Consider the following 23,846-nt stretch of genomic DNA (forward strand, 5'->3'; position numbering starts at 1 on the left):
CACTCAAGCAATACAAAGAAACTTTAGACTTGAGGAGATGGTTCAGGAAGAGAGTAACAAAGATTTTAGTGACAAGAGAGGAAGGCAAAGCCAGAATGTAGGCTCACTAGAATGAACACTGTTGGAGATAGGGACTGTGCTTGTGGGGCGGGGGGAGGTGCTGAGAAGGGACAGTAATCCTCCAGAGCTATTTCCAGTCCTTGAATTACAGCCTACAAAGAAGGTAGCCATGGCTACAGGCCTGGTACCCCAAAAGAGAATAGAGGATAGCATGTCATCAGGACAGTAGGGAGTTGCTGGCCACCTGGGGCACAAAAAAGGGGTTTGCAACTACTTGACAGGCCTTAAAGTGAGGAGGGGGCTGGAGCTGGGCATCAAAACAAAGCGGTAGGCCATCTGCACATCCTCTTGCTCCTGTGTCTCCACCTTGAAGGATTTCAGCACCTGGAACAAAAGGGAGGCTCTCCATCTGGCATCCTCAGCAGGGCCTGAGCAATGGCCTACATGCACTAAACTGCTAAGTGCTGCCACCATGCTGCAAAGAGGACCTCCTGTAGGGCCCTGAGAGCCTAGCCCTGCTCTAGAGACCATACCCACCCACCAAGCTCCCATTAAGGCCCTATGTAGACTCAGTTTGCCCTCAGTTCTTTGCAGGTCCCATCCTATTGCACCTACTGCCCTTCCCTCACTGGGTTCCTGCTCTGGTGAGCGAGACACCCTAGGCTGTGATAAATTCTGCAGGTCTGTCTTAGTTGCCCATCTCTACCCATCCAGCCACAACCCATCCCACTGGCCCCTCCCCAGCTGCTCACATGGTGCAACAGGAGCATCATCTCCACCTGTGCCAGGCGCTTCCCCAGGCACTGGCGCACACCAAAGCCGAAGGTCAGGTACTGGAAACTGCTTTTCCTTACCAGCCAGCGCTGGGGCATGTAGCACTCTGGCCTTGGAAATACAGCAGGGTTTCTGCCCATGGAGTAGACACTTATGTGGAGGATTGTCTGTGGGCAGATGCCAAGGGCAAGGTCAGCTGCCTCTTTGAGGTGAAGCAGAAAAGGGCAACTGGTGGGCATATAAGGATCACTCACCCCAGCAGGGACATGGTAATTCTGAAGCACTAAGTCTGAGCTTAGAATTCTCTCCAAAAAGACAGCAACAGGATAGAGCCTGGAGTTGGAGACAGAACAGAAGTGACCCCAGCTATGAAGGACTTCCCCTGTCCACATCTCTACCTTTTTCCCTCAGGTCTCCCAGGAGTGTGAATCCTGGCTATCCTGGCCTCAGCCAACCTCTAGAAGAACAAAGGCATCCAGCCATAGGTAGAAGAGCAGACATGGCTGCTCTCAGCCCCAGAAAAGAGAGAAACAGGACAGCAGAAAAAGGGCAGCCGGCACCCACCTCAAGGTCTCTTTAAGGGCAGCCTGCAACAGTGGCAGGTCTGACATAACCCTCTGAGGATTTGCAGCAATGATGGCCTCAGCTGCCAGGCTCTCCTGCCGAACTGCCTGCTGAACATCTGGGTTCCGAGCCAGCTCAAACAGGGTCATTACCAAGGGCACTGCTGTCTGCAGGGACAGAGAGGAATGGTAGACACCAAGCCTGACTCTCCTAATGGCATTTCTGCCATAAGATTGCCTTCCCTAGTGGTAGTGCATGATTATAACAAAGTGGAACCCTCAAGCCCATACCTCTTCCTCAAAAGTTCCCCTTACATTCTTGCCCTACAAAAGTGAGGAAAAAAAAATCACTGACACCCCACTCCTGGCCAACACCTCAATATCTTCAGAGTTGGGTGGTCAAAACCTGATCTGATGCCCATTAAGATGGACTCTGTGTCACTAAAGGAAACTGTGCATCCCTTACCTTCCCAAATACATGATTTGCATCAGCTGTCCATGTGTCCATGGTCATTGCCCTTATTTACAAACCTATAACAGGTCACAGATCTTTACACTGACTCCTCCTGAATAGTGTAAATCCTGAGCCTCTAGATCCAAAATACCCTTTCCATGCTGTGGACCACAAAAGACGTTTCTTAGGGGTCTCCCTGAAGTCATTGATCACTTTTCATGCTGCACATTGGCCATATCAAACTGATTTTATGCTGGCTTATTTGCTCTTACTAATGGAGACCAGATCCCAATTGGCCCGAACTGGGCCTGTGTCCCCTGTTTGGGTAACTTGCTGCATCCCTAAGTATTGGCAAGTGTGCATACAACTCTGTCTTTTCAGACTCCTTTTAATGGGCTCTCTGGTCTTCTCACTCCCACAAGCCCTATATTGGTTCTCATTCCCTGAGAGAAACTACTGCACTGTTTGAGCATTGTGGACACTTTTCTTGCTCTTTCTTAACTAGAACTTGTAATATATGATCCTAATCTTTCCAAGAGCAGTCTCTTCTAAAAGGGTCTCTTGACAGCCTGGAAATTTGTACCAGGATGAACATTTCCAAGTGACTGCATTGTGATCTTCTCTCTTCTGCATCAGTAGGCAACTTGGGTGTTTGTTGCTTCCTAAGCCTTGTTTTCCTTGAATCTGCCTCAAGATTCCACTGACAAGAGTGCTTGCTCCATGAACCAAGAGAGTACTCTGGGCCACTCACTATCCTCCTAGGCCCACAGCATGTTCATGCCTTGGAGTAAGTAATGAGTAGCCAGCTGCCTTCTGTACAAACTCTCCAGCTATCATCCCTTTCCTTTTTTCAGACATTTAACTGGATACTCATAGAATGGCTATGATGACCCAGGTGAGGAAGGAACTACGCTTTGGAGGGTAACCCAGGGGATGTCAGGGTGGCAGTTATGCTACTATGGGCCTGACCGTGTCCACACTTCCAGCAGTGAGTTCCAGAGAATTGGTTTGGATGGCATCCATTGGCAGAGCACCCTCTGCTACCAGCTCCGATAAAACACTCCAGGTCTGTGGGTGAACACTTCTCACCTCTTGATACACATTCTTGATATATTTTGTGACTGTAGAAAAGGAGAAAACATGAAGTCATTTTGCTGGGTCAGGCCTCTCAGACTAGCTTATCAAGTCCCTAGCACCTCAGTTTTCCTGCCTGTTAGCCACCACAGTTGGCTCTTATAACTCTGAACTCACTGTGAAATCACAGGGGAAGGGCCTTAGCAGTCATATCCCTTTGAAGGAAATGAAGGTGAATGAGACTCATGTGACAGTTGTCCCTGGACCAGGGCAGTGGCCCTCACCTTGTTCAGAGATGAAATCCCATGACTCAAAGTTCTCTTTCCACACCCGGGTACTTGTCCAGCGAGTCAGGCCACGGGGCAAATACATGAGCTGTGGGGTGGTCTTCATTATGGAATGCAAGGCATGGACGAATTTTAGACTGCCAGAGTTCAGGTCATGGCCAAAGAGGCCCAGCCGCTCCCCAAAAAGAACATAGTGGCTGGCTGAAAAGATAATATTATCACTGAGCCTAAGTATTTCTTGGGTTCAATGCTGTCCCTTTCTACTTCTTCTTGGCTTATGCCTTTCTTGTACCCCTCAATCTGGAACCTTCCCGGGCCACACACCTTCTATGGTATAGTTGAACACACTGGAATGAAAGTCCATTGAGAAGCTGCCATGGGCATTCACCAGCACCTTCTTCTTCAGGGCCTCCAAGAAGTCCCTTGCTACCATGTCCACCATGGGGACAAACTTCTGAACAGCCTTTGGTGATAGCACATGTGGGTTGAGCCTCATTCGGTTGACACGCCATTCAGGCCCATTTCTGCAGGACACAGAACAGAGCTACAGACACCTCCTACGATAAGTCTGGCCCAGGCCTGTGCCCATCTTTCTGCCTCAAAGAAATTGGGGCAAAGATGTGCCAGGCTCAGAAGCAGGCTCTGCTAGTCCTGTTCCCAATTCTTTCTACAAACACAACTTCCATGGGTTGGACAGAGTTCACTAAGTCTAACATCCACAGCCATGGAGAAAGGAGTCCATGCTGTCAAGCTCTGTCCACCTGGCCTGCACCACCTGCCCACAGAGGAGAAGCCCTAGCTGAGCTCACCAACCATGTCAGTCCTGTCCAATGTGTGGTCTCTGAGTCACCAGCATCTGCCTGTCTCAGCTAAGGGATCTCATCCTCCCTAGGGTAGGAGCCACAGCAGAGGACCCCTTATAACAGGGCACAAACCACAGCCCAGGGCACAGGGATCTCATGAGATTCTGAAAAATGTTTGTGACAATTAAGTCTGTATATGCATAGACCTAAAAGAACAGCCCAGGACACGGAGGGAAATACACATTCCTTCAGGGAAGGAATTAGTCACACAGCCACACTTTCAAATAAATAGTAACAAGTTACATACTACAAATATACCCATGCAAGACCTGTGCACATACATGTACACATGGCTCTGCCTCCACTCCTGTTTAGCATTTCCTTCCAGATGGCTTCCCTCAAACTTCCAGGAACTTGTTTTTCTAAATCATTACTAAGAAAATACTGCCTTTATGTGCTCTCAGATCATTGTTCACAACCTGATCCTATTTCTTGACATTAGTAATAAGCTCTTTAGTGCTCATGTAGCCCAAGCAAGCAGGGCCCCTATTGCCTCTCCAGATATGCACCCAGATGCAGGATCCCATTCTCCCCACTTTCACCAGTCAATTCAATGTTTGGTGGTGAGCCCACAAGTGCCACCAACTTCTTTCTCTCCATCCCTTCATCCCTGAATGGCCTAGGACACATGTCCTTGGGTGAAGGTGCTCCTAGGGAAGTGAGACTGCATTGTGAGACATCAGGTTGGGGCAGATGATGGCTTTGGCCTTAAGTCAGTGGATCCCCCCCCACACACACACCTTAACTTTCTTGGAGTGTTGTTATTAGCTATTGGAAAGAGAATCATACCCAGGAAAGACCAGATCAGAGCAAGGATTGGATGAAGAAGCATAGTTTCTCTTACATCTATTTGGCTGTCTCCTTCCTCACCAGAACAACAAACATCATCACATGGTACAAATCAGTGCTTGCTAATGACTGGTCTTCACATTAGCCCCAGCCAGTTCAGCATCCTGTATTCAGGACTATAGTCTCACCTCCCTGGTCCTTCCCAGTGACCACTCACAGCAAGAACACTCCACATCTCAGGCCACGATGTTCTCTGTGGGCTACCCATGGTTCCAAGGGCATGCGGCAGGGCTCTGTACTGTCTACCTGGGATATCTTCTCAGCATCCTCTGGCAACATCACAGACACAATCTGTGTTCTTCCTATGCTGTACCTATGGGGTGAAGAACAGACCCTCCAGTGGGTGGAATGCACTCTACCTGAGCGCCATGAAAACAGCCCTGACTGGGTGTTCTTTCCCCTCATCCTCTCCTAGCCCTTGCTGTCCGTGCAGGAAGGCTCCCCCACTGTCTGCCTGACTCCTCACCACCTCAGCCCTCTGGCATTCTGTGAGGTCAGTGATGTGCATGTGGAATAGCATGGCCTCCATGAGTCAGGAGCATAACCTACTGTGCTCCCTGTCTTCCTAAGGAGGGAGTGCCTGGTGCCTACTGGGAAGTGCAGCAGCACCTCCTCCCTGCAGAGCCTCAACAAGCAGAAGGCCATCAAGCTCTCACTGTGCTTAGCTATGGGTCCAGAAGTCCCTTACCTGAAAATGGGCCCCAGCTCCTGGAAGGCCTGATGCATCTCCAGGTGCAAGTTCTCTTGGCCCTGCTCCCTCAGGATCTGGAGCATCTTCAGCCACCTGTTTCTGGAGTACTGTGGTATGGCTTCAAAGGGATGCAGTGTGTTAGGGGCAAGGGCTGCTGTGGTGCCCATTGCCCTCTTCTTGTGCAGGCACTGCCAGGGTATTGCCAGCCACACATCTGCCTTTGCCCTGAGTGCCATTGCTGTTGCTTCCTACTCTGTTCATGTCGCAGGCTTTTATCTTGCCTTGAGGACAGAAATGATGATTGACAGTGTCAACTCTGTGTATGTCCTTGTACTTGTCCTAGAATTCTTTTCAGATGTCATGGAGCTGCTGGAGGTAGAGGAAGGAGATGGCCTTCTACCTGCTCCTGTCTCTGCAATGTCTGCTGGAGCATGGGAGTTGAGGTCAAGTGCAGAGTCTACATGGACACCTGAAGAATTTTCACTGCCGGTACTGTCCTCTTTTTGTTCCCTGGTTGACAGCAGTCAGATGGACATTCTACATTGCTATGGAGCCTTGAATGAGTGACCCTGCCTTGAAGATCTTCTGGATAAAGGGGATGGGTTTCACTAAATGTCATGAGAAACATTTAAGTGTCTTCCCTTGATTTCTACTTTTGTTTCCATAGAAAATGAAAAGCTGTGGATTCCTCTATTTTTGTTTCCATAGAAAATGAAAAGCTGTGGATTCCTTCCAGACTAATGTGGTTTGATCAAGCCAGACCACCTGAAACAGAGTACCAGGTGATCCTACATTCAAAACAGATGGACAAAGAAGCCTTACAGACTACAGCCAGGAATTCTGCATCTTCTAAGAATCCCCCATGACAGCGCCCCTTACCAGCAGGTAGTAGTTTGGAAAGAACAATGCCCAAATTCCCAAATATTGTCTTCACTTGGAATATTATCTTCACTTGGAACTGTTCATTGCCACCAGTCATTGGAGCAATTTGTCTTGCTCAAGGCCTCTGGCTTCTGCTACAACACTGTTAATGGGATCTCACTGTGGTTGCTCTTTAGTAACCTGCTATTGTCCTGTGTCATGTAGATCCTGCTGTTTCACATGCTCCAACATTTCAAAGTTGGATGGTAGGTGCCAGCTTTCTCTCATCATCCGTGCAGGGCAAGCTCTCCAACACTGCCTTGGCAAGCTCACCAATACATGAATTAAGCAGTGGGGCCACTTCTCCTGCTCTCAGGTCCTCTTATCCGGCTCACCCACATGCCCATCACCAGGGCCAGATCAACTATTTTGCCCAGGCAACAATTATTGTAGGGGACCTATGGAGAAGGAAAGGGATCAGATCACCTGCTCTCACACCCCCCAGGGCTGGCTCACCCATATCCAGGACAACAGGATCAGCTCTAGTGTACTTCCCAGGAAGGGTGTGGAGACTCAGTTCTCTTGTGCTGTAGCTAGTGAGGGGTAGGGCTCCTTTTCTCACTCTAGTGACTCCAGAGCCAGCTTTCTCAGCTTCATAGAGCAAGGGGTGCAGGGGAGAGGGCATCCTTCCCTCACCCATGACACAGTATGGCAGATGAGGGTGGAGTGTGGTCAGGTCCCCTGCTGTCATGCCCTTAGGGCCTACTCACCTGAGTCTCTGGACAATGGAGTCTGTTCCAGTGTGTGCAGAGCACACACTCTTGTGTGCTACAGCCTGTGAGGACCAAAGCTACCCCTGCCACTCCTAGAGCCAGGTCTCTCGCCTGCTGCAGGGGGTAATGGGTGGGGATGGAGTGCTCAAAGGAAGATTTTAAAAATGTGAATAAACTGTTTCATGACTAAACTGACTAAATAACACAGTTATGGTTTGTGTGAGAAAGATCCCCATGGGATTATGTGTTTCAACACTTTGCCCCACGATGCTGTGTTTGCAGAGACTATGCAACATTTATCAGGTGGGGCTTATCTGAAGAAAATGGACTCTGTGGTGAGTGTAGGGTTCTCTCCCTCAGTCCCATTTCTTTCTGCTTCTGCTCTGTGTTTCCTGTCTGACATCTGTAAGGAGATGAAGTGCCAGTCTCCTGACTCCTGATTTACAGTACTTGCTGCCAAGCTCCACTAGATCTCAAGTGCTATACTTGCCTTGCTCCCAGAAACAAAGCTATGCCCCTGCAGCAGACAGGTCCCTGCTGTGAAATCACATAGACCCCATAGGGGATGGAAGCAAGCCCGGCCTCTCCCACACAGAGCTGCCAGATAAATTTGAGATCATTGTCAGCATCTGGCCCTTGACACTGTGTTCATAATTGGAATGTCCCATTTCCTGTGTGAAAGGCTTTGGAAGTCACATAGTCCCTTAGTTCAGGTGATGCCTCTGAAGGCTCTCTTTCTCCTTTATTCCCTCCTTCACCCTGCCCATTCTGTATGGTTCCACTGCCTCTGTTATTCACCTGCTTTAAGCTTCTGATGGAACCCCTCTCCAGGGTTTTGAAGGGAAGCCTGCATTTCCCCTTTGCTTCTGGTCATGTCAGCTCTCACCTTCTGACCTGATGCTGTAAGCCTTCTCTAATTAGTCCCCCAGCTCAGCCCCCAGTCCTGACCATTGTGGTATCCAAGTTCTCTTTACTAATATAGGAAATGGATCCTTATGTTCTGTTTTCCACATGAGGTGTGTTTACAGTCCATGGAGGATCACAAAGAAGTGGAGGCAGTAGGTTCCTGTCTCTAGAAGCTGTAGTCTGTTTGTCTAGTTGCTCTCAATTCCCTGTAGGACTGATGAGTAGCTCACAGCCTGGTACATGACTGAATCCATGTGTCCACATAAGGGAGGAGGAGAATCATGAACCCCAGAAAGATAGGGACTTTGGAATGGAGGCTGTGCTTCTTCAGTAGAGGAAGAAGGTAACTATCTGGAGAACCAGCCTGTGAAAGGGGAGCAGGGAGATAGTAGGAATAGATTTCAGTTTAGGGATCATAGGAAGCACAGTTCCTCACCCACCATTTGACATTCTCTCCACCATAAAACTTACTTCTTCAAAGTTTAAAATAAAACCTGTCTCATGTTCTCTCTTTTTATGGCAATGAGGTCCAGTCTGTGAGACTCAAGAGGACAGCCAGAATTTCGTTGTGCATGGGTTTCTGTCCCGCAGTTCCTGCAGTTGTTTAGTCCAAATAAAACACACGGAGTCTTATATTAATTATAAACTTTTGAGAGATTACTTATGTTTCTTATTGTAAACTCTTACTTAATTGTTAGCTGACTTATATTAATCTGTATATATCTTCATGAACTAATGGCTTATCCCATGATTCCAGAACCTCTTGCTTTCTCAGCAATTATACGGCCTCTTCCTGTTGGCTCCTGCTCCTCTTCCAAAAATTTTCTTAGTCTGGAAACCCTGGCTATACATCCTTCTGAGCTACATCCTGCCTAACCATTGGCCAAATTAGCTTTATTCATCATCTAATAAGCAAAACAAATATTCTCAGCATACAGAAGATATTCCCCACAAGGTTTAGAGACTATATGTGGTAGTCTATGAAGTATCTGGATACATTCTACACATGCCCTGGAAGTTTGAATGTGGACAAATAAAAAATATTACACTAAGTTTTCTACTAAAGCAATTCCAAGATAGCATAACATTGAGTTTTGGGCTGGTCACTCACTGTTTTTAGATTACAGCAAGGGAAACAGAAAGTTTTGAAACTTGTGGTTTGGTGAAGAAGGGGTATAAATGGAGTTAATGTTGTAATGACAAGAGACAAGGTCACTGTTATGACATTAGAGAGACTGACAAATGAGAAAATCCCTTTTTATTATACCTGAATAATAGGAACAGTGTCTAGAAACTAAGAACCCAAGTTTGGCCAGCTTAAATATCCAGTCTTTTTGAGACTCAGGGAAGAATGCAAATCACTGTTCTTTTCTAGAAAAAAAATGTTTCCCTAATTTATTACAGGGAAGTGTTCAGAGACTTCTGTGGCTGTTGTAGAAGGAGCCCTTGGCTAAACCTCAAACTGGCAGCAGAACTCTGGTATCATACAAATGATGATAATTTTGGAGAGATACAGGATGTATCAGTAAGAGTATAAATGAGGCTTGTGATGAGATTGCAGAGCTGCTGAGGCCAGGCAACATAAAACTCTTGAATGGGCTGTGCAGGAAGCAGCAAGGAGTAACCCTAAGCTGCAATGGACCTCAGGATATTAGAGATGCCAGAAATGTGGGTGTCCACCAATAAGAGCTACAGGTGATGAGCAGAACTTGGTTGATAGAGATACCGTCCAGAAATAAACAGCCTTAGAAAGGTAAGACTTGCCAAGTCCACTGAGCCCTGATGGTGCCATCTTGAGCTCAAGATGCCAACCAAACATGGAAGAAGCTTAAGCATTTGATGTTTGACCCTCTGAGTTCCAGGCTTGCTTTGGTCTGACCCTCCTTTACTGTGTCTCTGTGATGGTAGCTTCAGTTGTCAACTTAACACTAGGATCATCTGAGTAGTGGGTCTCAATGAGAAATTGTCTACATGTAGTCATCTTGTTGACATGTCTGCATGTGAATAGGTCTTGATTAAGTTCATTGTAGGCAGTGACATTTCTTAGTTAGGGAGCTAAATTATTACAAGTAAAGACATCAAGCTGAGAGAAAGCAAGTGAACTTCTGGTACATGCTTCTGCTCTTTATTGTGGATATGATATGCCTAGCCATTTGAACTTCCTGACTTGATGCCCTCTCAATGATAGGCTGTTACTTGGAATTGTAAACTAAACAAACAGTTGCCCTCCAAAGTTAATGTTGTTGGGCTGTATTTATCTCAGAAACATAGATGAAACTAGGACAGTCCCTGTTTCTCCCATTCTGAATTCACACAACTACTCTGAGCCTTTGTAGGTGGGAAATGCATGACTTGGTGTTTTGTTTTCATAAGGATTCACAGTGAAGAGATGGCCTTGGTTCCCAGAAGAGACTTTAGATTTGGAACAGTGTTGCAACTACTAAATCAGTTGAACTTTTAAAAGAACTACAAAAACCTGGAATGTGAGGCAGATATGGGCTCATTGAGGTCAGGGATGGCTTGCTATGGTTAGTAGTGTAATGTCCCCAATGGGAAAATGTATTTGAAAACTTGGATACCCTTGTGATGTCTATGAACTTGGATTTAACAGGACCTCATGTTAATTCTTTCTTGTGTGCACCACCCATTCCCACAACCTTTTTCTTCAGGGTACTCAACTTTTGTCTGCCATAACACAAATAGTACACATCAACTTCTTCCCATGGCCTGGCTGATAGTACTAGGTGGATCACAGGTGGGGTATGGACTCAAACCTGTAATAGATAGATAGATAGACAGACAGACAGACAGACAGATAGATAGATGGTTTTAGCAGATCGAGATGCAACAAGAAAAGGGTATGAAAAAAATGTAAAAGGAAAGGAACAGACAGGAAATATGGAGCATCATGAAATGACAAGACCTTCAAGTTATAGGAATAGATGAGTGAGAAGAACCCAAAGTAAAAGGCATAGGCAGGTCTTCAACATGATCATACAAAAAAAAAACCAAACAGATTAAAGACACAAGATAACAAGAAACACAAAGAAACCCATTAGACAAGACCAGAAAAGAAAACCATTTCAAACATTAAGTGTACAGAGCATAGGAGTATTGAAAACTGAAAGCACAAGTCACATACAAAAGTAACAGCTGATTTCTCATAGAAATTTCTCATGGAATTTTTTGAGAGTCAGAATAGGCTGGAGCAATGCATTCCAAGTCCTAATAGACCATGACTGGCAACCTATACTAATGTACTCAGCAAACTACCTGCCATAATTAAAGAAAAGAGAAAATCTTTCCATGATATAAACAGTCTAAAATGTTATAGACAAGATCAATCCTAAGGGAAACATGGTAAGCAATATTACAAGCTGAAGAGAGAAGTGAGCATAAACAAGAGATTGTAGAAAGACAAAAAAAAAAGCTATAATTACTGAAACTTCAAAGAGCACTGACAACAAACTCCACTAAAAGTCAACAACACAATGAATGCAATCACTACTCACTTTCAATATTAATTTTAAATATTCATGACCTCAGTTTCCAATTAAATGACAAAGGTTATAGTTGTACTTACGTTGTCCCTCCAGACAGATACCAAATAAACACATTGATATTTATTAGTAATTATGAAAGCTTGGATGATAAGTTTGGCTTGTATATATCTAGCTCTTATAACTTAAATTAACTTATTTGTGTTAATTTAAGTGCTGCTCTGAGAGTCATTTACCTCATTTATATACTTCTCATCCTATTCATTCTGGATCTCATGGAACCTATGGAAACTCTGTTTTTCTCTTTCCTCCTAGTCTGACTCTCTTGTCCAATCTCTTCTGCCCAGATATGCCAGTCAGATCTTTACTAACTAGTGAGAGTAATACATATTTACAGTGAACAAAGAGTACTCCAAAGTAGTCCCCCTTTTGTCTAATTAAAAAGGAAGGATTGAACTTTAAGATAGTAAATCTATATGTATCAAAACAGTTGTTGACTAAGAATTACAGTAACAATATCCAGTCCAAAAGGCAAAATTAAAGAAAATGTTTTCTTATCTATCTTTGTGAGTCTACATTTTCATACCTAACTTACTTTGATCATAACTAAGGAAAGCTTTAAGTCTAAATATTTGATTTAGATTCCAGAAAGATGTAATTTTACCTAACAAGAGGGACATCTGTCTGCCTGGACAGTCACCCAAAGTTCTTCTGTAACATTGAAGTGTCAGGCCTACAGACCTGGCATATCTGAGAGATATTTTAGAAACAGGAAATTTTAAAGAACTGTCCTACACTGCCTTGGCAAAGATTGGCAGATTTTTGTGTGTGTGTGTGTGTGTGTGTGTGTGTGTGTGTGTTCTGCTGGTCCAGTTTTGACACTGCAATGTCAACAACTGAGGCAAGGCATTTTTTGTCCAAATTGCTACCTTTTAAAATAAAGATGGTTTTTGATACCCATCATCATTTGTTAAAGTAAATTGCTGGTGTCAAGGCAGATGTGTCTCATGGTCCTGAAAAGCCAGAGGTTATTATACATATTAAATGCCATATTGTGTTGTTTTTTGAAGGGTGTGAAAACCATCTGTCTCTCAAAATATATCTGTTTAACCTTGAAAACATACCTAGTATGACTTCAAGTTTGATTATTGTAGATGACTAACTAGTAACCTGTAGCTTTCAAATATACAGTACATTTTAATGAGTTGCAAAAGCACAATGTCCCAAACAAGAGTAGAAGCATACATATAACATAGTGCCATAACTTTACATTTGTATCCATGGTTCGGACCCCCATAGCCAGTCCTCTGCTGGAGCTCTGGGCCCCAGACAGAGAGCTGCCTATCCCCAAGGGATCATCCTGAGTCCATGCCTGCTGAATCTTTGACCCCTATCACCTGGCCTCTGCTGGAGGTGAGGCTGGGACCAGTTGGGGTTGAATCCCCCCACACCATTCCCTGGGAACTCCCTGGATAGGCTCTGAATCTCACTCCCCTCTGTGTCCTGTCCTCAGCAAGAGCCCTCCTGGTGCTCTGATACACAAACACAACCATCACTACCACCACCACCCCATGAAGAACTTGCCCTCCCCCCAAACTGTGCCATTCTAAGCCCACCACTCTGGTTGAGCACTGAAAAGAGGGCAGAGCCAACAATCCCGCCACCTTTGGGGAACTTCCTGGAACTGATATGAGCACACTAGTCCCGACTATCCATGCAGGACCACCCTCAGTCCCCACCTGCCTGATTTCTGACAGAGATCCCTGCTGGACCATCCTGAGTGATTGCCTGCCAGATCTTTGACCTCCCATCTCCAGGCCTCTGATGGAGCCTAATCTTTGACCACCATCTCTGGGCCCCTGCCTGAAGAAAGACCTCCTAGATGGCTTGGACCACCCAGAGCTGCAGACATCGAACTTTTGACCCACCTAAACCCACCGCGGGAGTATCATAGACAGAGAGAAACCCCACCTGCACCCACTGGAAGAGACTATGGGAAGATAGCAATACAAGAAATAGAACCTAACAACAGAAAGCCAAGCATGACACCACCAGAATCTAGGGACTCTACACCAACTAGATCTGAACATCCCAAAGCAAATGAAGCAGAAGAGAATGACTTAAAAAATATCTTCATAACAATGATAGAGGTCATCAAAGAATATGTGAGCAATTCCCTTAAAGAAATGGAAGGAAAAACAAACAAACAAAAAATAGGAAGAAACAAACAAATTTCTTAAATAAAGTAAGGAAAGCCAAGAAAAAACAATTAAACAGGCGAAGGAAAGAGTTAAAGACTTGAAAACGAAAATAGAAACAATAAAGAAAACACAAACTGAAGGAAACTGGAAATAGAAAAACTGGGCAAATGATACTGAACTCCAGATGCAAGCATAACTAACAGAATAAAAGAGATGGAAGAGAGAATCTCAGGCACTGAAGATAAACTAGAGGAAACAGATTCATCAACCAAAGGAAATTGTAAATCCAACAAATCCTTAACACAAAATATCCAGGATATGTGGGACACTGTGAAAAGGCCAAAACTAAGAATAATAGGCATAGAAGAAGATGAAAAAGCCCAGCTCAAAGGTACAGAAACATATTCAACAAAATCATTGAAGAAAACTTTCCCAATTTGAAGAAGGACATGCTCATGAAAGTACAAGAAGCATAATGAACACCAAATAGACTGGACCAAAGACATAAACTTAACAAAGAAACAAAAGAACAAACAGAAGTTATTTCTCAATTGGGTTTCACAGACATCTATAAAACAGTCCATCCAAACACAAAAGAATATACCTTCTTCTCTGCTCGACATGGAACCTTCTCTAAAATCAACCACATACTAGGCAACATAACAAACCTCAACAGATACAAAAAAAAATTGTAATAGTATCAGACCACCATGTTTTAAAGTTGGAATTCAACAACACAAATCTCAGGAAACCCTACAAACTCATGGAAACTGAACGATGTGCAATTGCACCATACCTGGGTCAAAGAAGAAATAAAGAAAGAAATTAAGGACTTCCTATAACTCAACGAGAATGAAAACACAACATACCCGAACTTATAGGACACCTTGAAAGCAGTGCAGCAACGGAAGTTCATTGCACTAAGTGCCCATGTGAGGAAAATGGAGGACAGTCACATTAGAGAATTAACAGCACAACTGAAAGCCTTAGAACAAAAGAAACAAATTCACCCCAGAGCAGTAGATGCCAGGAAATAATCACTTTGAGGGCTGAAATCAATAAAGTCGAAATCGGGAAAACAATACAAAAAAATCAATGCAACAAAGAGATGGTTTTTTGAGAAAATCATCAAGAGAGACAAACCTTTATCCAAACTAATCAAAAACCAGAGACATGCAAGTTAACAAAATCAGAAACAGAAATGTGGACATAACAATGAACACTGAGGAAATCCAGACAATTTTCAGGTTATACTTTGAAAACCTGTACTCCACAAAATTTGAAAACTCAAATGAAATGGGACAACTTCTGGATAACTATCACTTACCTAAATTAAGAATAGACAAACAACTTGAATAGACCTATAACCCCTAATGAAATAGAAGCAGTCATCAAAAGCCTCCAAAAAAAAAAAACCAGGGCCAGATGGCTTCGGTGCAGAATTCTACAAGAAATTCAAGGAAGAGCTGATACCAAAATCTACAAGTTGTTCAACACAATAAAAACAGAAGGTTCATTACCAAAGTCTTTTTACAAGACCACAATCATATGTGTACCCAAGCCACACAAAGACACAACTAGGGAAGAAAACTACAGACCAACATCCTTCATGAACAATAATGCAAAAATACTGGCAAAATCGAATCCAATAACACATCAGAGAAATCATCCACTTTGACCACGTAGGCTTGCAGGGATAGTTTAACATTCCAAAATCTATCAACATGATCCACCATATAAACAAATTGAAAAAGAAAAACCATATGATAATCTCACTAGATGCTGGAAAAGCCTTTGACAAAATTCATCACCCTTTCATAATAAATAGGTCTTGGAGAGATCAGGAATAACAGGAGCATACCTAAACATAATAAGAGCAATATACAGGAAACCAACAGCCAACATCAAACTGAATGGAGAGAAGCTTAAGGCAATTCCCTAAAATCAGGAACAAGACAAGGCTGCCCTCTCTCTCCATATCTCTTCAATATTGTACTTGAAGTTCTAGCTGAAGCAATAAGACAACAAAAGGAGATCAAGGAGATCCAAATTGGAAAGGAAGAAGTCAAATTTTCACTATTTGCAGATGATACAATAGTTTGCATAAGAGACCCAAAAAATCTCTACCTGGGAATTCCCATTAAAACCCAAGCACAATTCTTCCTGAGCTTGAAAGGATAATAATCAACTTTATATGGAAAAACAAAAGACCCAGGATAGCCAAAACAGCCCTGTACAATAAAGTAGGAAGCATCACCACCTCTGACTTTAAGCTCTAATACAGAGTTATAGTCCTGAAAACAGCCTGGTATTGGCACAAAAATAGACAGGTAGACCAATGGATTCGAATATCCTACTAACTATCCTATTAATATCCTATTAACTCACATACCTACAAACACCTGATTTTTTGACAAAACAACTAAAAGCATACAATGAGAGGAGGAAAGCGTCTTCAACATATGGTGCTGACACAAATGGATGATGGTGTGTTGAAGACTGCATATAGATCCATGTCTATCTCCGTGCACAAAACTCAAGTTCAAATGGATAAAAGACCTCAACATAAATTCAACCACACTGCACCTCTTAGAAGAGAAAGTGGGAGGTACTCTTGAACGAATTGGTACAGGAGACCGCTTCCTGAACATAACTCCAGTAGCACAGACACTGAGATCGGCAATTAATAAATGGGACATCCTCAACTGAGAAGCTTCAGTAAGACAAAGGACACAATTGACAAGACCAAACTGCAGCCTACAGACTGGGAAAAGATCTTCACCAATCCATCTGACAGTGGGCTGATCTCCAAAATATGCAAAGAACTCAAGAAACTAGTCAACATAACACCAAAAATCCTATTTAAAAAATGGGATTCAGAACTGAATAGAGAACTCTCAATAGAGGAAATCAAAAAGGCTGAAAGATACTTAAGAAAGTGCTCAACATGCTTAGCTATCAGGGAAATGCAAATCAAAACAACTTTGAGATACCATCTTACTCCTGCCTGAATGGCTAAAATTAGAAACACCAATGACAACTTATGCTGGAGAGGATGTGGAGAAAGGGGAACAGTCCTACACTGCTGGTGGGAGTGCAAACTTGTACAGCCATTTTGGAGATGAGTATGGCAGTTCCTCCAGAAAATGGAAATCAGTCTACCACAGGACCTAGCAATCCCTATCTTAGGCATATACCCAAATGATCCACATCCATGCAATAAAGACATCTGTTCAACTATGTTCATACCAGCATTATTTGTAATAGCAAGAACCAGGAAGCAACCGAGATGTTCCTCAACTGAAGAATGGATAAAAGAAGATGTGGCACATTTACACAATGGAGTACTACTCTGCGGGGGGTGGGGGGGAGGACAATGAAATCTTGAAGTTCACAAGCATGTGAATGGAACTTGAAGAAACCATCCTGAATAAGATAACCCAGTCACAAAAAGAGGAACAGGTTATGTACTCGCTCACATATGGATTTTAGACATAGAGCAAAAGATCACCAGCCTATAATTCACACTGCCAGGGAAGCTAGGATACAAGGAGGATTCTAGGAGATTCATAAAGGTCCCTCACAGAAGGGAAAAGCAACAAGATCTCCTGAGCATATTGGGAGTGGGGGGGGGGGCGTTGAGTGGAGAGGGAACTAGGAGAAAGAGAAGGGGAGAAAAGGAAATTACATGGGACTAGGACGATTAAGTCAGAGGAAGAATAGATGAGAAGAGAGAGAGAGAGACCATAAAAGAGGGAGCCATTATATGTTTCAAGAGAAAACTAAATCCAGAGAAATGTCAAGAGACCTACAAGCTTGACCCCAACTAAAAATTTGAGCAACAGTGGAAAGGCTACCATAAATGCCCTTCCCCGATAATGAGATTGATGGCTAACTTATCAGCCATCATAGAGCCCTCATCTAGTAGCTGATGGAAACAGAAGCAGACACCCACAGCTAAACACTGAGCCAAACTGGAATCCAGATGCAGAGAGGGAAGAGAGATAAGAAAATGGGGACAAGACAAGGCTACAGAAACCTGATGGGAGATGTCGTTCTGTATATGTTTCTCATACTGGTTAATGAATAAAGCACTGTTGGCCAATAGGAAAGGAAGATAGGAGGGACTAGGAGACAAGGAGGAAATAGGAAGGAGGAAGTAGGAGGGGTCAGGATGGAGAGCCTGGAGAGAACAGAACCGCCATTCCTCTGCTCTCAGTAAGACCACGTGGAAATACATAGAAATGGGTTAATAATTAAGACAGAGCTACCCGATAAGAAGCTAGCACCTGGCCAATAGCATGGTATCAAATACAGAGTCTCTGTGCATTATTTGGGGCTGGCGCGGCGGCAGGACAAGCCCAGCGGTGGCAGGCGGAAAAACCGTACTCCTTACAGAAACCCACAGAGACAGCTGACCTGAACAAGAGGGAGCTAATGGACCCCCAGGCTGAGAGCTGGGAAACCAGCATTGGACTGACTCAGACCCCTGAACATGGGTCTCAGTTAGAAGGCCTGGGCAATTTAAGAGACCTCTGACAGTGGAACTAGTCACTGGTGCACAAAAAGACTTTGGGAGCATTTCCCCATGGAGGGATACTCCCTTAACCTAGAGGCAAAAGGGAGGGTCTAGTGCCTACTCTAAATGACTTACAGATTTTGTTGATCCCTCTGGAAGGCATCACCCTCCCCGTGAAGTGTGGGGAAAAGGGATGGAAGGGTGGTCAGGGGGCATGGGAGGGAGAGAGGAAGGCAGGGAGGAAGGGACAAGGAACTGGTATTGTTATATAAAATAAGAAAAGTAAATAAATAAGAAAAAAGAGACCTAATACCCCCCAAAAAAGAATCTATAGACAGGAAGTGCAGTAGCATAGGCTGAATATTGGGTAACTACAGCATGTATAGCCTAGACAGTGACTGTGAATAGCTCTGAAGTTCATTTTGAGGAAAAAACACTTGAAAATTGACTACGGTGATGATGATGACTATGGATTAAACAAACACACACATAACCACACACACACTTGTATTTTTTATATTAAGTGGCTAACTAGGGCATTATGTGATTTTACCTTAAAAAAGAGTTCAAACATAATGATTAAAGTAACATAGAACAGGTTGTGTCATCTGTGTTATGACATAAATAATGCCACTCTCCACCACCAAAAAAAAAAGCCATACATAGACCCACAGATACTCAGTGTGGAACTTGACAGTACTTGTTCATGTCCACTTAGGTGTGGTACTAAGCATGAGAAGCACCAGATCTACATGTTCCTGTAGTGCGAATTTGCAAATGTGATTGCCATTTGCATGGAAAGACTTCCTGAATGTGGTTAGCCTCAGATGATTATTGAGGCATTGTGAGCAAAGAATGAGGTACCTTGAAAGAGGATTTTCCTCTGCAAAATACAACCTCAACACCCTATGCTTCTAGACTGTGAGTCAAAGAATTTGAACTGGCAGCTTCTGTATCAGAATAGACTTAACAAAACCCAAGCCTGATGCCCTAGCCCACAAATTCAGAACGAGACAGACCTATCAGAGCCAATTCTTTTTGTTTCTTTAGTTTCTGGATTTCTTTTTTGTAGCTGTGGCTGGCCGAGAACTCACTCTTGTGACCAGGGTGGCTTCAAACTCACAAAGATCCTCTGTCTCTATCTTCAAGTTCTGGGATTAAAAGCATGTGCAACCACCACATTCAGAGGCAATTCTTACAGATATATATCTTCGTCTATCTCACTGATTCTCTGCCTCTCTCTGCCGCACTCTACAGCTGTATTAGTGGAAATGACTATGCACACTTCCTGGGCATTTTAGACTTGAGAATCCACACCCAAATAGGGCCACATGCATGCAACAAAATACAGAAAGTATGAATGTAGTAAAATGTGAAAGTTAGCAGAGTCTGCCAGGGCTTGGCCATGGGAAAGATCCTATCACCTCAGTGAAAAGGGTGGGTGTGGGAGAGACAGACCAATTGCAGAGAAAGCTGTCCAACATCATAGGGAAAAACAGAAGGGACTATTAGACCCAGTGGTTAATGTGCCACTCATTTTCATGCACAGCTCCTGTTCCCTCTCCCATGACCTGAGAACTGAAAGAATCTAGTAAGTACTGTCGCTGGAGCTTTGCTGAGACCAGATTTTGCATATATACTGATTGGCATCAAAACACTCCTGTCTTTTGTAAAAAAAAAAAAAAAAAAAAAAAAAAAACACCCAAATACCAAGACTGCCTGATGCTTTGTACCTACCTCATGAGATGAATATTTAGACTACAGTGTTTAAAGGGTGTCATGCAGCTCAAACCATGATCCTACAAAGGAACTCTTAAGGATATAGAAGAGGAAGGAGCTGGTTTGCATAGAGAGACCAGGCTCAATGCTTCTGCACAGAAAAAAAAAAAAGGAAAAAAAAAAAAAACATAGCCAAGGGCCATTTTCAGCAACCATCTACTTTATTTCTTTCTTACAACAAGCTATAAATGGCCACAAGAGATGCCCCAAACAATGTCTCTGCCTCACAAGGAAACATTAAAGAACAAAACTGCTTACAACTGTGTGAAGATGATTACACCCCACGGAGGATTTCTCAGGTCTGTACACTGCTGAAGAAGACTGGACTCCCCCATGCAATCAGCTCGGGCAACCACACCTTCTTCAACCACAAGAGAAGGTAACAAGTCCCTCTCTACATTAGTAGGTCCTCCATCATTGCAAAGAACTCCTGAGCAGCAGTAGGAATACTAGAAGCTATTAGTGCTGGGAAGCCTTCTTGATAACTCAGTTGATGGAGGCTGAACATGTACAAAAGTGCAGATTGTTTTTGCAGTGTTTGTAGACTAAGAGCTCCCGAGACTTCATACCTAGAAAGGATGCCAGCAGGAGAATTACCACCTTCATCTTCATTGTAAACCCAGCACCACAGTCAACCACAACTAGCCGCATGGCTCATAGCTTGTAAACTCATATCCTACATACCATGCTTCCTACTCATCTAGGTGGTGACTCCACCCTTCTTCTCAGCACCCCCTATACCCTGAAATGCCTGCCTAGGTGTTGACTGTTTAGCTCTTTATTGAACCAGATATAGCGACACTTGTTCACAGTGTACAAAAGTAATATTCCACAACAAGATATTGTCAAAAATGCTTGGTAGAAAAGGTGCAGGTTCACAAGAGAGCCTGACTGCTCCAGTACCAAATTCTATACTGACCTGAATATGCATTGCTACCATCATATGTCTGTCACTGTCCCTCCCCAGGTGACAATTTAGTCTCAGGACACACAACAATGCTAACAAAATATCTACTTTAGTGCTGGTTCTAATACTATCCTAAAGTTTGTTACCAAGGCCTAGAAGGAAACAGTGACCAGAAATTTTGCTCTTTGAGACTCCAGAGATGACCAAGGGCACTGAGGAGTGCCCACATTCACAACTGCGAGATGAAGTCCTTCCCAACCCTGACCTTGGCTGTCGAAGCTTTGGCTTCTATGTTCAAAGCACGGGGGCCCTTGATGGCATGTTCTCCAGCACTGATTAGATGCCCCATTCCTAGTAAGGATCCATAAAGAACAAGACCTCCATAACCATTGGTTTCAGCCAACTACTGTTGTGTGAACTGAGCACCACTGGATGCCTCCGGCTGAAGGCTTGAGGCCTTGCTGCTGCTTATTCCCCTGGTAATCTGCAGCAATTATTTAGTTCCTCTGCTGTAGAAGTCACATGGACTACTGTAGCATCCATAGCCCTGAGACTTGTTTGCTGCCCAACATCAGGATCCCATGATCACGAACCAAGTAGCCCCTCACTGATATAAAGTCTGTGTCAATCCATAGTTGTCTCTGTCAGAGACTTCTTCATTTTAGGTAAGTCTTCTCTTCATGAAACATCCAACACCTAATATTTCCTCATTCCAAAGTGGAATGTCTGCCTGCCTGCTTAGAAAGGTTCCTTCCTGTCAAGAGATTGGCAGTTTCTTCCCTTCCTTAACTACACTGTGATAGAGAAATAACTCCATTTATCTCCATTTATGAGGACTTTGCCAATGCTCACCATCACATATGAATTCCATGAACCAGAGAGGGAAACTGTGGAAAATGTGTGCCTTGGGCCATTTCTGTCTTGGTTTCCTGGTGATATCCTTTTGTTAATGTTGTTATCAGGTTGCCTGTAGTTGATGTTGACAAAGTAAAACACAGGGAGAAAGGTCTGATGGGCCACAGTTTTCTACTTCACTGGATATTCAGGGAGTAAAGACTGTTGGCTCACCATCAACCACAGGCCCTTGGCCTCATGAGCACAGTGCTGTATCAGTGGGATGAACCCAGTGCCTGTGAATAGCCCTTCAGTCCAAGGAGCTGCCAGAAGATTGGTGCATCTGGCTGCAGAGAAAACAGACTAACCCTGTCCCCCAATTTCTGCAGGTAAGTTTGTTTACACAGTGACCAGAAAACACTTATGTACAGCAATTGTCCCACAGTGCCTAAATCCTTCATAACAATAAAATTTTCTGGGGCAATTGAAGGTGTTCATCTCATACTAATACTTGCAAAAGGAAAAATATCTTGTACGGTGTCTCCCCAAGAAGACTTTACACCATTAAAGTCCCATCACACTTTCTTTCAGCTGAGCTCAGATCCTGGCATAGTCTAAGGCAGAGCCAGACCAGGTCCCAGAATAGCCATTGACCCATCAGGAAACTTTCCGTTTTCTAAAAGTTTGATCACATGGAAACCAGCTGAGCTCCTCAAATATGTCCTCCAGGGCTTCTCTGGACTCAGCACCTGCTGTTTCTGCCATGAAGTGGTATGGGCAAATGCTCCCTCAGGTCACCTGCTCAGCAGCTCCCTTTGGGAACCTTCAGTCTACTCAATCAAATTGAATCTCAGGAGTACCTCTCTAAGCATTTCTACATGCTAAAACCATGTCTAAACATGATGAAAAAAGGCTGTTATGTGGCAAAATAAAATACTAAAGAACTCTGCTCCTTATTTTGGCTATTATAAATGGGAAAGTGTCTCTGTGACCTCATTATGCATGTCTAATGAACAGAGTTCCTGTCTCAAAAAAAATAAGGGGTCAACAAAATGGTTCAGGGCTTGCCACCTGGATCTTGTGAGCCCAATTCCAAACAAGTCTTCTTATAACCCTAGTCAGCTCTAGGTGGAGTCTCCTTCCATCCAACACACTGGGAGTCTTGAGACCATACTTGCATTGCCTAGGTTGGATGGCGATGCCCAGCAACTTAGTACTGTTGTCCTACACACTGGTACTGTTGTCCCACACACTGGTATGGTTGACAGTGGTGTCTACCCATGGGACAACCAGGACAATTAGCCAGAAGACGGGGAGCACAATCCCCAACACACAGGTGAACCTGAAAGTGAAGAGAACCATGGCCATCAGTGAGGGCAAGACTCCTTGAACCAGGTCCATGCCCTTAGCATCAATGCACAGAGGAGTCATCCATGACCTTGACCTCAACCTCAGCAATCTAACATAGTAGTCCTACCATGGGATCTTCAGATCCTTCCCTATTCCATCCTGCTATGCTACCTACATGAATCTTGCTTCCCGCTTCTGAAACTGTCCTGATGGTTCTGCCATCTTCTCCCATAAAGATATTCCAAATTCTCACATCCCAATCTGTTCTCTACCCTAACATTGGATTTGAGATTACCCTACTCTTGTTAGAAACTTTCCATATCTTCCTGATTCCCCATTCTAGAATCATCATGCTGAATCACCTGGGTTTTTCTTATGGAACTGTCAGACTGAGCTGGACCTTATCATCTCATATCGACAACTGGGATGCTTTCCCCCCTCCTCTCCTCTCCTATCCTCTCTCTCTCTCTCTCTCTCTCTCTCTCTCTCTCTCTCCCTCCCTCTCTCTCTCTCTCTCTCTCTCTCTCAGTACTATCAGTGACCTTCCCTTTGTGCTTTATCCATCTTCCATCTCTCTGCCACAGCTTCTGGCCTCTCCCTT

The 23,846-nt window shown here is 43.9% G+C and overlaps 1 protein-coding gene across 1 annotated transcript; it reads right to left on the reverse strand.

Annotated features, from left to right (window-relative positions):
• Positions 1-281: 281 nt before the first annotated feature.
• Positions 282-5,866, reverse strand: LOC127225649 (cytochrome P450 11B1, mitochondrial). The gene is made up of 9 exons (XM_051189122.1): positions 5,613-5,866; positions 5,082-5,237; positions 3,537-3,736; positions 3,210-3,413; positions 2,821-2,972; positions 1,399-1,565; positions 1,089-1,167; positions 840-1,001; positions 282-444 (listed from the first exon to the last, which is right to left on the reverse strand). The coding sequence occupies exons 1-9, from the start codon at positions 5,849-5,851 to the stop codon at positions 331-333; spliced, it is 1,473 nt and encodes a 490-aa protein (XP_051045079.1). The 5' UTR covers positions 5,852-5,866; the 3' UTR covers positions 282-330.
• Positions 5,867-23,846: the final 17,980 nt, after the last annotated feature.

This window comes from Phodopus roborovskii, unplaced genomic scaffold (genome assembly GCF_943737965.1).
Source record: "Phodopus roborovskii unplaced genomic scaffold, PHOROB, whole genome shotgun sequence".
Classification (NCBI taxonomy): domain Eukaryota; kingdom Metazoa; phylum Chordata; class Mammalia; order Rodentia; family Cricetidae; genus Phodopus; species Phodopus roborovskii.

What these genes read in the sequence shown, in the direction of transcription:
- LOC127225649 (XM_051189122.1), bottom strand. Translation starts at nt 5,851, where the DNA reads ATGGCACTCAGGGCAAAGGCAGATGTGTGGCTGGCAATACCCTGGCAG. An exon ending in AGATGTGGAGTGTTCTTGCT is followed by an intron (nt 3,737 to 5,081) that starts GTGAGTGGTCAC and finishes TGTGTCCTGCAG; the next exon opens with AAATGGGCCTGAATGGCGTG. An exon ending in GGATTTCATCTCTGAACAAG is followed by an intron (nt 2,973 to 3,209) that starts GTGAGGGCCACT and finishes CCTTTTCTACAG; the next exon opens with TCACAAAATATATCAAGAAT.